At 36.6% G+C, this 12,929-nt stretch overlaps 1 protein-coding gene across 1 annotated transcript; it reads right to left on the reverse strand.

Moving 5' to 3' along the window:
* Nucleotides 1–10,348: 10,348 nt before the first annotated feature.
* On the reverse strand, nucleotides 10,349–12,547 carry LOC138378465 (KRAB domain-containing protein 5-like). Its single transcript, XM_069463793.1, has 3 exons — nucleotides 12,533–12,547; nucleotides 10,955–11,081; nucleotides 10,349–10,452 (listed from the first exon to the last, which is right to left on the reverse strand). The coding sequence occupies exons 1-3, from the start codon at nucleotides 12,545–12,547 to the stop codon at nucleotides 10,349–10,351; spliced, it is 246 nt and encodes an 81-aa protein (XP_069319894.1).
* Nucleotides 12,548–12,929: the final 382 nt, after the last annotated feature.

Below are 12,929 nucleotides of genomic sequence, written 5' to 3' on the forward strand. Positions count from 1 at the left end.
GGACCTTATATAGGGGCCCCGCCCATGTGTAAACACTGAATACTTCTCCAGACGCGAGAGTGTGGAGCCTGGTCCCTGGGGACATTGGGCCAAGGCAGACTTTTGCCTATGGGAGCGGCAGCAACTGGGGTGCTGAGCGAGTGAGGGCACTGTCCACTGCCCATAGGTAGTATCTTTCCTGTGGATAGAGACAGAAACCACCCCTACAGAAGAAGAACCAAAGGGAAACAAACAAACAAACAAACAAAGAGAATTTCGGTCTACTACTAGTGTGGACCCTGCCTGTCTTCTGAAAGACCACAACACAGTGTCCTAACTCGCCAAAGTGGTCTTGGATGACTCCAATCCTCTAGGATTGGACCCATCAGAAGCAGTCCCCCAACTAAAATAGAAAAATCTCTAAACAATTCACAACAGTCTCCCACTCTTGCCAAAGGAAGCAATATACCTAGACTGCTTCACAGCCTAAGAATAGAGCACAAAGAGTGCTGTTAACCAGACTAAATCTATAAGAAAAGATCCAGCAATAAATCTAGATGGGAAGGGCCCAGCGAAAAAACACGGGGAGCACAAAGAATCAAACGGAAAGCTCACCCCCAAAGAGAAATACCAGCTCTCAACCATTTGACACAAACCAGACTCAAAACACCAACATGTCACAGGAAGAATTCCAATTATGGATTATAAACAAGCTGAATAATATACAAGAATCAATGGATAACCAACACAAAGAAACCACAAAAAATATAGGATTTGGAGGAAAAATTCACTAAAGAAATTGAAATATTGAAGAAAAACCAAACTGAACTCCTAGAAATGAAAAATTCACTCAGAGAGCTACAAAACACTGTGGAAAGTCTCAAGAGCAGGGTAGATCAAACAGAGGAAAGAATCTCAGAAATTGAAGATAACTCTTTCCAACTAAATAAGTCAGTCCCAGAGATAGATCAAAGAAGTAAGAGAAATGATCAGAGTCTTCCAGAAATGTGGGATTATGTGAAGAAACCTAACTTGAGAGTTATTGGCATTCCTGAGGGTAAAGAAGATAATAAGCAAGGGTTGGACATGCTATTTGAAGACATAATTGAGGAAAATTTTCAAGGCCTTGCTAAAACTCTAGACATATAGATTCAAGAAGCTCAAAGGACCCCTGGGAGATTCACAGCAAATAAGAAAACACCACGCCACGTAGTCATCAGGCTGACCAAAATATCCGCTAAAGATTCCCTTCTCCGAGCTGTAAGGAGAAAGAAACAAGTAACTTACAAAGGAAAACCCATCAGAATTACGCCAGATTTCTCAGCTGAAATCTTACAAGCAAGAAGAGATTGGAGCCCCATTTTCATCTTGTGAAACAGAATAATGCCCAGTCTAGAATCTTGTACCCAGCTAAACTAAGTTTTCTATACAAAAGAGAAATTAAGACATTCTCAGATAAACAAAGGTTGAGGAAATTCACCAAGACAAGACCAGCCCTCCAAGAAGTACTCAAAAGAGAGTTACACACGGATCAGCACAAGAAAGATCCACGAATGTAAAACTACTCAAGAGCTAAGGATCAAATTTCAGAAACCACAATGGCTCAGAAGAGAAAACATCGCAATGAAGTTCAACCCAACAATCTGAACAAAAAACCGTCTCACTTATCAGTTTTCTCAATAAATGTGAATGGCTTGAATTCCCTGCTCAAGAGACATAGACTGGCCCAATGGATAAAAAAACACAAGCCAAGTATCTGCTGTCTTCAAGAAACTCACCTAACCTACAAAGATGCATTTAGACTGAAAATAAAAGGATGGAAATCGATATTTCAAGCAAACGGTAATCAAAAGAAAGCTGGTGTGGCAATCTTAATTTCCAATAACTTAGCTTTCAAACCAACAAAAATAATAAAAGACAAAGATGGCTACTACATACTGGTTAAAGGCACAATTCAACAAGAAGCCATGAATATACTCAATATATATGCACCCAACCTAGGTGCACCTAGATTCATAAAGCAAACCCTACTAGATCTGAACCAAATGAGAGATAAGAATACTGTAATAGCTGGAGACTTTAACACCCCACTGACAATACAGGACAGATCCTCTAAACAGAAAATAAACAAAGATATAATGGACCTAAATAGAATGCTAGAACAAATGGGCATGGCTGACATCTATAGGACATTCTACCCAAAGTCCACAGATTATACATTCTTCTCATCAGCTCACGGGAAATTCTCTAAGATTGACCATGTCCTAGGACATAAAGCATGTCTTAAAAAATTCAAAAAAATAGAAATTATACCATGCATCTTCTCAGATCACAGCGGAATAAAAGTAACAATGAACACAAACAGAAACCCTCACTCTTACTCAAAGTCATGGAAGCTAAATAACTTTCTCCTGAATAATTATTCTATAAAGGAAGAAATCAAGATGGAAATCAAAAGCTTCTTTGAATTAAATGACAATGGAGATACAACTTATCAAAATCTATGGGACACAGCTAAAGCAGTCCTGAGACGGAAATTCATATCCATAAATGCCTATATCCAAAAGACAGAAAACCTGCAAATAGACAACCTAACGAATAGACTCAAAGAGCTGGAGAAAGAAGAACAGAACGACCCCATACCCAGCAGAAGGCGAGAAATTACAAAGATCAAATCAGAATTAAATGAAAAGGACAACAAAGAAACTATAAGGGAAATTAATAAAACAAAAAGTTGGTTCTTTGAAAAGATAAACCAAATAGACACACCTCTGGCTAGACTAACGAAGAGCACAAAAGTAAAATCTCTAATAACCTCCATTAGGAACATGAAAGGAGAAATCACAACCGATGCTACAGAGATACAAGATATCATCTATGAATACTACAAAAATCTTTATGCACACAAACTGGAGAATGTGGAGGAAATGGACAAATTTTTAGAAACACATAGTCTTCACAGGCTCAACCAGGAAGAAATAGAGTACCTGAACAGACCAATATCAAGAACTGAAATGGAAACAGCAATAAAAAACCTTCCCAAAAAGAAAAGCTCTGGTCCAGATGGGTTCACACCTGAATTTTACCATACATACAAAGAAGAACTGGTGCCCATCCTACATAAACTATTCTCCAATATTGAGAAGTATAGAATTCTCCCCAACATGTTCTAGAAAGCCAATATAACATTGATAACAAAACCAGGAAAGGATGCAACAAAAATAGAGAACTACAGACCAATTTCTCTCATGAATATAGATGCAAAAATTTTCAATAAAATACTAGCAAATCTAATCCAAGTACTTATCAAAAAAAATAATCCACCATGACCAAGTGGGCTTCATCCCAGAGATGCAGGGGTGGTTCAACATACGTAAATCTATAAATGTAATTCACCACATAAATAGAAGCAAAAACAAAAACCATATTATACTCTCATTAGATGCAGAAAAAGCATTTGACAAAATTCAACACCCTTTTATGATAAAAACGCTTAACAAAATAGGCATTGATGGAATCTACCTAAAAATGATACAAGCCATATATGACAAACCCACAGCCAACATCATTCTGAACGGGGAAAAATTGAAAGCACTCCCAGTTAGAACTGGAACCAGACAGGGCTGCTCACTGTCTCCATTACTTTTCAACATAGTTTTGAAAGTCCTTGCGAGAGCTATCAGGCAAGAGAGCAAAATCAAGGAAGTCCAAATAGGGAAGGAAGAGATCAAACTCTCACTTTTTGCTGACGATATGATGCTATATCTGGAAAACCCCCAGGATTCAACCATGGGACTCCTGGAATTGATTAACGAATATAGCAAAGTCTCAGGCTACAAAATTAATATACACAAATCAGAGGCATTTATATTTGTCAATAACAGTCAATCGGAAAACCAAATTAAAGACTCAATACCCTTCAAAATAGCAACAAAGAAAATAAAATATCTAGGTATATACCTAACTAAAGAGGTAAAGGACCTCTATAAGGAAAACTATGAAACACTGAGAAAAGAAATAGCAGAACTTGCAAATAGATGGAAAAATATACCATGCTCGTGGATCGGAAGAATCAACATTGTTAAAATGTCTATACTACCCAAAGTGATCTACAGATTCAATGCAATCCCTATTAAATTACCAACATCATTCTTCACAGACGTAGAGAAAATAATTATACACTTTGTATGGAACCAGAGAAGAGCCCCTATAACAAAAGCAATTTTAAGCAACAAAAACAAAATGGGAGGTATTAATTTGCCAGACCTAAAACCATACTACAAGGCCATGGTTCTTAAAACAGCCTGGTACTGGCACAAGTACAGGGACACAGACCGGTGGAACACAACAGAAAATCCAAATATAGAACCATCCTCATATAGTCACCTAATTTTTGACAAAGCAGGAAAGAATATACTCTGGGGACAAGAATCCCTATTCAATAAATGGTGCTGGGAGAATTGGTTAGCCACTTGTAGAAGACTGAAACAGGACCCACAGCTTTCACCTCTCACAAAAATCAAATCACGGTGGATAACAGACTTAAACGTTAGGCATGATACAATCAGATTTCTAGAAGAAAATGTAGGAAAGACTCTTACAGACATTGGCCTAGGCAAAGAATTTATGAACAAGACCCCCAAGGCAATCACAGCAGCAACAAAAATAAATGAATGGGACATGATTAAATTAAAAAAGCTTCTGCACAGCCAAAGAAACAGTCACGAGAATTAACAGACCACCTACAGAATGGGAAAAAAATTTTGCATATTACACATCAGATAAAGGACTGATAATAAGAATCTATTTAGAACTCAGGAAAATCAGCAAGAAAAAAATCAAACAACCCTCTCAAAAAGTGGGCAAATGACATGAATAGAAACTTCTCAAAAGAAGATATAAGAATGGCTAACAAACATATGAAAAAATGCTCAACATCCCTAATCATCAGGAAAATGCAAATCAAAACCACAATGAGATATCACTTAACCCCAGTGAAAATGGCCTTTATCAAAAAAACCCAAAGCAACAAATGTTGGCGTGGATGTGGAGAGACAGGAACACTCATACACTGCTGGTGGGACTGCAAACTAGTGCAACCCCTGTGGAAAGCATTATGGAGGTATCTTAAACAGATTCAAGTAGACCTGCCATTCGATTCAGCAATCCCATTGTTGGGCATACACCCAAAGGAAAAAAGGTCATTCTGTAACAAAGACACATGTACCCGAATGTTTATAGCAGCACAATTCACAATAGCAAAGATGTGGAAACAACCCAAATGCCCATCAATACATGATTGGATTAGTAAACTGTGGTATATGTATACCATGGAATATTACTCAGCTATAAGAAATAATGAAGATACGACATCTCTATGGTTCTCCTGGAGAGAATTGGAACCCATTATAGTAAGTGAAGTATCCCAAGAGTGGAAACACAAGCATCACATGTACTCACCAGAAAATTGGTTTCCCTGATCATCACCTAAATACAAATCTGGGAACGACACCAATCGGATATCAGACTGAGGTGGGGGGTGGGGGGAGGGGATGGGTGTATGCCTACATAATGAGTGCATTGCGCACCATTTGGGCAATGGTCACGCTTGAAGGTGCTGACTTGAGAAGGGGGGGTGGGGAAGGGAAGGATATATACTTACATGATGGGTGCAACGCGTACTGTCTGGGGAACAGACACGCCTGGATCTTTGACTTGGGGGGAAAAGTGGTACATGGGCAATGTATGTAACCTGCAATTCTGTATCCCCCATAATGATAAGATGAAATAAAAAAAAAGACATTTAAAGAGGTTTTCAGTGAAAAGTTGCAGAATACACAATAGTTTCAATCAGACATGGCAAATGCTATTAGGACACTTAAGTTTCATCAACTGGAAGAAGTCTAAAAACATACAACATATATTTTCTGGCAAAAATGAAGTGGACCTAGAAATCAAAAGCAAAAGATAAACTGGCTAATACAAAAATATGTCAAAATTAACACAGTCTTAAATGTATTCATGCTCAATGGTCAGATGATTTAAAATTGTTGAGATGTCAACAGTATACACAGTGATATACAAATTTAATGCAATGTCTATACCATTCCAATCATACTTGATCTTGAGATATATAAAAGAATTGGAACCCATTCTACTAAGTGAAGTATCCCAAGAATGGAAAAATAAGCACCACATGTACTCACCAGCAAATTGGTTTCCCTGATCATCGCCTAAGTGTACATTTGGGAATAACACCAATTGTGTGTCGTGCAGATATGGGGGAGGGGGGAGGAGATGGGTGTATACCTACATAATGAGTGTGATGAGCACTGTCTGGGGAATGGACACGTTTGAAGCTCTGGCTCTGGGGAGTGTGGGGCATGGGCAATATAGATAACCTAAAATTTTGTACCCTCATAATGAGCTGAAATTAAAAGAAGGAAATACATGTATAAAACTGTCAGAAGAAAATAAAAGCGAAAGATCATGATATTGGTCCTGGCACTGTTTTAGTAGATGCAACATCAAATGCATAAGCAATAAAAATGAAGAAAAGAAAAATGGGATTCCATCAAATTTCAAAATGTCTGCACAAAGAAAAGATTCAGTGGAGTAAAAATGCCTTCTACAAAATGGGTAAAAAGAGATTCAAATCACATATTGGATAGCAGTTAACATCATGAATATACAAACAACAACTAAAATTCAACAACAAAAAGCGAATAGCTTGATAGAAAAATGGACAGTGGATTGATCTCGCATTTCTGCAAAGAAGAAATACAAAAGGACAAACACAATTTGAAAGTACCCTTAAAATTGTTAATATTTTGAGAAATGCAAACCAAAGTCACAATGAGATATCACCTCACATCCATTACATTGAGAACTTTTAAATAAATAAATACATATACAAATACAAACATACATACATATGGTGAGAATGTGGAGAAATTGAAATGCTGTCATGCTATTCTGAAACTTTGATTCTAAAATTATAAAAGTATGAAATAGAAGAGATCAAAAATAAAAAATATATGAGACTAAACTCAGCAATATGGTGGGAGAGGAAGGATCCACTTGTATTTTTCCAAACAACAACAAAACTTTGCTGGCCATCCACAGAAAATTACACTTATCTGAATTTGGTGACTTAAATAGAAGTTCGTTAAACCCTAGTGGAACCATAGATCTTGGAGGGTTATTTTGAATATTCAGGCTCTCATTCAGGTGCCAAAATAAAGGACCCATTATCCTGACTACAGACTACATCATGGGTCAACCAACTTGGATACACAGAGTCTCTAACTGTTCCCTGTGATAAAGTTACAGTGGTGCTGTTCATCCAGAGACTTTGGGAGAGATGCATCTATCTGTAGCCATGGAGGCAGACTTGAATAATTTGGTCTTCCTGTCATCTGAAAAGCAGACGTGTGACTCTGCTGCAGCTGTCTAAACTACAGTCCATGGCCAGTTCTTTCAGTGCATAGATCCACACAGAGACCCGAAGGGAAACTTCCAAGGTACTCATTGGGAGCCACACACATCCACACATCTGGTATCAGCCCCACTATATGCAGACTCAACTGCACAATCATACCGTAGTATGTTTGAGTAGAGTTCAAAATCCTGAAGGCAACCAGCTTACCCAGAAACAAGAGAGGATTGAAAACCGCCCAAGCCCTTCAAAACTGGCCCACCAAATGCAGACTCCACTGCAGAGCAAGGGGAAGCCTTGTGACCTAGCTAAAGCAACTCTTCATTGAAAACCCAGTGGACATACCTTTAGACCAAGTACCCAAAAGAAAACATCTTTATCTTCCAAAACCATTTTATAAAAACTGGAAAAGGTATTTAATCCTTCACATGTGCAAATACCAATATAAGGAAAATGTGCAACCACTCTTAATGCTTCTATTTTGTGATATTACTACAAGACATAAGTAGAAAAACTAGGGAAGAACATGACAAGAATCCACTCAAATTAGATAGGAAAAAGTAAAAATAACACTTTTACTTTACTAATGCCACAGTGTTTTCAGATGGCATTATCTTATGTGTCAAAAACCATAAAGAAGACAGGAAAAAAACCCTTATAAAGTAATAAAACCACTCAGTTAAGTCACAGGATATAAAATTTACATTCAAACATCAGTTGTTTTTCTATACACTAACAAATTATCCAATAAAAAAGGAAAACGCTCTCATTTACAATAACATCAAGAGAATAGAATGCTAAAAAATAAATTTAACCAAAGTGGTAAAAAAAAAAAGCAACCTTTACACTGAGTACTATAAGATATTAATAAAAGAAGTTGAAGATGACATGAGTAAATAGAAAGATATTATCCAAAACCATGTATAGATTCAATGCACTCCCTATCAAAATTCCAGGGGCATTACTCACAGTATTAACAAACAAATCCTAACATTTGTGTGCTATCTCATGTACCTTTGATGAGCCAGAAAAATATTGAGAAAAAAGAAAAGAGGTTCTGGCATCACACTTTCTGATTTCAAACTATATTTTGACGTGATAGTAATAAAAACACAATATGTACATAAAACCAACACAAAAAACAATGGAACAGAATGGAGAGCTCAGAAATAAACCGAAGTATATAGGGTAAACTAACCTTTACCTAAGGCACTAGCAATGTGCAATGCAGAAAGTATGGTCTCTTCAATGCTTGGTGCTGGAAAACTGGATACCCAAAAACAAATGAATAAAAGTAGACTATTTTTTTTCTTACATGATATTCAAAAACTAACTCCAGATGTAATAAAGATTTAAATGGGAGACAAAAAAATTCTTTTATGAAGGTAACATGAAGAATAACTCAGCATCACCAAAACATCATGCAAACACAAATCAAAATTATCATAAGGTATCACCTCACAACTGTTAAAATGGCTAATGTCCAAAAGAAGAGACATAACAAGTGCGGGCAAAGTGTGCAGAAAAGCAATCCCTGTACACTGTTATTGATTTGTAAACAGGTAGTGTCATCATAGAGATTTGTTTAAAAATGTAAATAATAGAACTGCCTTATCATTCATCAATTCTACTTCTGAGTATAACCAAAGATGTAAAATGAATATCTCAAGAAAATTCTGTATCCCCTTGTATACTGCAGCAATACTTACAATGTATAAAATAAATATATACAGTTATGCAATTCTTATTTGTGGAAAAATTTACCAGTTACACACACAAATATATATACACACACTTACACACATATATGTGAATGACAACTTCCTGATAGTATTAAATAGGGGGAAATTATGGAATACAAGTCTCAAAATACAATGTATCAGTTGGGAGTATAAATATATTCAGCAATTTGAAGCACTCAAAGGGACAGTATATTTAAGGTTTCTATGAGGTGAGTAGGGAAAATAAACTATAATACAGTTTGGGAATTTGGGTACAATAAAGTTGAAATTTTACTCTTATTTTATACTAGAAAAAAGAATATACATAAAAAAGAAAAAAGGATATTTCAAAGTGAAATAATGTTAGATGTTCTTAGGTTTAGGAAGAGGCTATGCATTTGTATAAAATTAATGAGTCTGAATTTCTATAGGATTGCCTCTGAAACCTTAGAATTGGAAATCATGATGCAGAAAATATGAAAAATCTGTCCCAGGGTTTCTAGCATTACTGAAGCAAATCACAGTATCTCCACTATTCCTTTTTACACATTTCAAAATGAAGCAACAAAAGGAACTTCAAAAATGGAGGTGGGCATGGTGGATCACAACTATAATCTCAGCAATTTGGGAAGCCAAGGAAGGAGGATCAGTTGAGGTCAGGATCTTGAAACCAGCCCCAGCACCATAAAGAGACTTCATTTTAACAAATAATAATAATAATAGGAATAAAACAGCTGGCCATGGTGGCTCATGCCCATAGTCCTAGGTACTTGGAAAATTGAGGTAGCAGGATCCCTGGAGCCCAGAAGTTTCAGGTTGCAGAGAGCTATGATCAACCATTGTACTCCAGATGGGGCAGCAGAGCAAAACGCTGTCAAAAGATGCTTTAATGTAGAGGTCTTCAAAATATGTAGAGATAATCCTATATCTCCTCGAACAATAGAAGTGTTTACAGATAACGTAGTCCCTTATAAGCCATGACAAGAAGTTTGGCTCTCACTGAATTCTAAGGAAGATCACTACAGATGTACAGTTCTTAGAGAGTTTAAGAGCATGGGACAGAAGATATCCTTGTGTAAGAGAAAGAGAAACATACACAGGCTTCTCAAAAAACATTTCCAAAGAGTGGAGTATTCCAAACCACTTTTTAATATCTGCCTTTCTCCTTGAGCTTTGGCTTTTTAACATTTGTTATCTGCTTTACTTAATCTCACCTACCTGTATATTTAGCTGTTGTTTCCTCTTTATTCATAATCCAGGGCTCTATCCCTTGCTCCAGACATGTGATCAGCTCTGGCTTTGAGACAGCAAGACCTGTTTTATTAGAAAAAATACACATGACTTTTGCTGAAGACTCTCTAATTACTAATCTTTTAAGTACTATAATTATAGACAGAATATTATAGAAGATTCTAGAAAATTATTTCCCAAAATATGGTTTTCTCACAGACCCTGTAGAACGATAAGAAATTATTTCAAATTTATAGCTCCAGAGCACCAATTCCCACTAGCACCAAATAAAAAATAAGTGGTGGAAATTGTGTTCTAAGGTGCAGGCAACAATTATATACCCTGATTTCTAGAGGAACCACTAATCTAGAGTGAAGTATACAGATCAGCTCAAGAAAGGAAAAGGTTCATGATAAGATGAGACGTCTAGTGATTTTATTTTCTACACCAGAATCCTTCAAATTTTCCTTAAAAGCAGGGATATAAAATTAATTCACGTAAAGTAGAAACTTCCAAGAAACAATCTAAAAAAATAAAATAATGCCCTTAGTGTGGAATAGGAATTGTGTATTGAAGTGATCCTCACCAAGGGAGACCAGATTTCCATAGTTCTCTAACATCACATCCCTATACAAATTGCGCTGAGCATTGTCAAGGCATGCCCACTCCTCTGGAGAGAATTCTATAGCCACATCCCTGAATGTCACCAGTTCCTGAAAAAAGACACATATTTCCCAAGTTGCTAAGGAGAGAATTCTTAATTTGACTACAAGGAAAATGAAAGTTATGAGAACTGTTTCTGACATATGGGTGACTGGAATTATCCAATAAGATATTTTTTAGCATAGTGATATTCTTGAACATATTCTCTAATTCTCAGGAATGAAGATCGTATAACATGTGTGAAACTAGTGTGCATATGATGCTGTTTTGCATGATAAAATATTTAATATAAAATTAAGGGCCTCAACACTGCAATATAAATTTGTGCTATATTTACATCATATGAAATAAGTTGTGCATATTCTCACACAGAGAAACAGTGAGTTAGAAAGTATCACCAAATTTTCACGTGTATAGTAATGAACTGGAGATCTTGTTAAAATACAGATTCTCATTCAGGAGAACTCGGGTGGGGTCTGAGTCTCTGCATTTCACATAATATAACCAGTGAAGCCAGTGCTTCTGGCCTAAGGAGAATATTTTGTCAACATCTAGTAAGTGGTAGACTTTAAATTTATCTCACTTCATTTGACCAGAAGACAAAGATAAGAGCCTTCATTTTTCAAAGCAAGCTATAAAAAGAAAGGGGAGCTTCCAGTGTAAATGTGATGGTTCATGCACATCAGTCAGTAAATTTCCAAAAGACATTTAATCATAAAGAAAAAAAACAATTAACTTTACTTTGGATGAATCTGTCAGAGAGCACCTTAACCAAGTGAATGAAATTAACATCAACTGTAGTGGGACAAATTGGTATTAGGCACCATTGCACAGAGGATAAAATAATCACTGCTGGGATGGTAGTGCCCAAAAATATGTAACCATGAAGAATCATCAGTTTTATGCAAAGTTCAAGTTATAGATATTTCCCATGGTTTTTAATCTTTAATAATGTATGTAAATACTTTTGCATTTTACAGAGCAAGTCTTCTATTTTTTATTTTTCCATAATTTTCTTGTTATCCTAGGCAATCAATGCTATCCTCTTTCTGCATTTTCCAAATACTATTTCACACAGAGCTGATGAAAACATCCAGATCAAACCTTCAAAGTACATGTTCCCCTTCTTCACTCAAATACAAAGACCCTATCCCATCCCCAATAGGAATCTCAGATATCCACACTATTGTAGGTTGAATTGTCACAATGGGAACATTTTCAATATTACGTATCATGCATTTATTATGAAACTTGTTTATTTTATTAAGAAGCTTGTGTGGAGAGAATGTAGAGCAGGTTTTGTTATGTAGGGAGGAAGGATTTTCCAGTGCTCCTTGACTATCATAAGAAGAAATGAAAAAAAAATGTAGTGGAAAAAAACTCATTAGGCATAAACATCAGAAGTAAAGAAGTAAAGGTTTACAAGTTCTAAAAATTGAAGTTCTGCATGACATTCCAGGAGGAACAGTGGACATAGCCCCCTAACCTGGGACACACTTACCTGAAAAACAGCCATTTCTTCTTCTCCTTCTCCTACTCTGAAATTTCTTTTCAGGTGAGATTGTGTAAAACAATCAGAATTACATCTTGAGACTATGCCCTGAAAGGAGTCAGCACAATCTCTTCACCTGTTTACACAGCATCCACAAGCAGGAGGACCACAAAATGCAGAAAAGGCTACACTCACTGGTTCCCAGTCACAGGAAACAGTCAGGTATGATGTCTCCTTATAGAGACTAAAATGTGAGGGTCTCCTGTCTTTCCCTTGGTGACCTCCCCCTGCCACACGTGCCAGGACTTTCTGCTACAGCAGTGGGAATCTGGACAACACTGATCTGCCCCTACAAAACCCAAAGCAGCAGGCCCTGTGACTTCTCTCTGGAACAAAGTCTAAACTC

Source organism: Eulemur rufifrons, chromosome 30 (genome assembly GCF_041146395.1).
Source record: "Eulemur rufifrons isolate Redbay chromosome 30, OSU_ERuf_1, whole genome shotgun sequence".
Classification (NCBI taxonomy): Eukaryota; Metazoa; Chordata; class Mammalia; order Primates; family Lemuridae; genus Eulemur; species Eulemur rufifrons.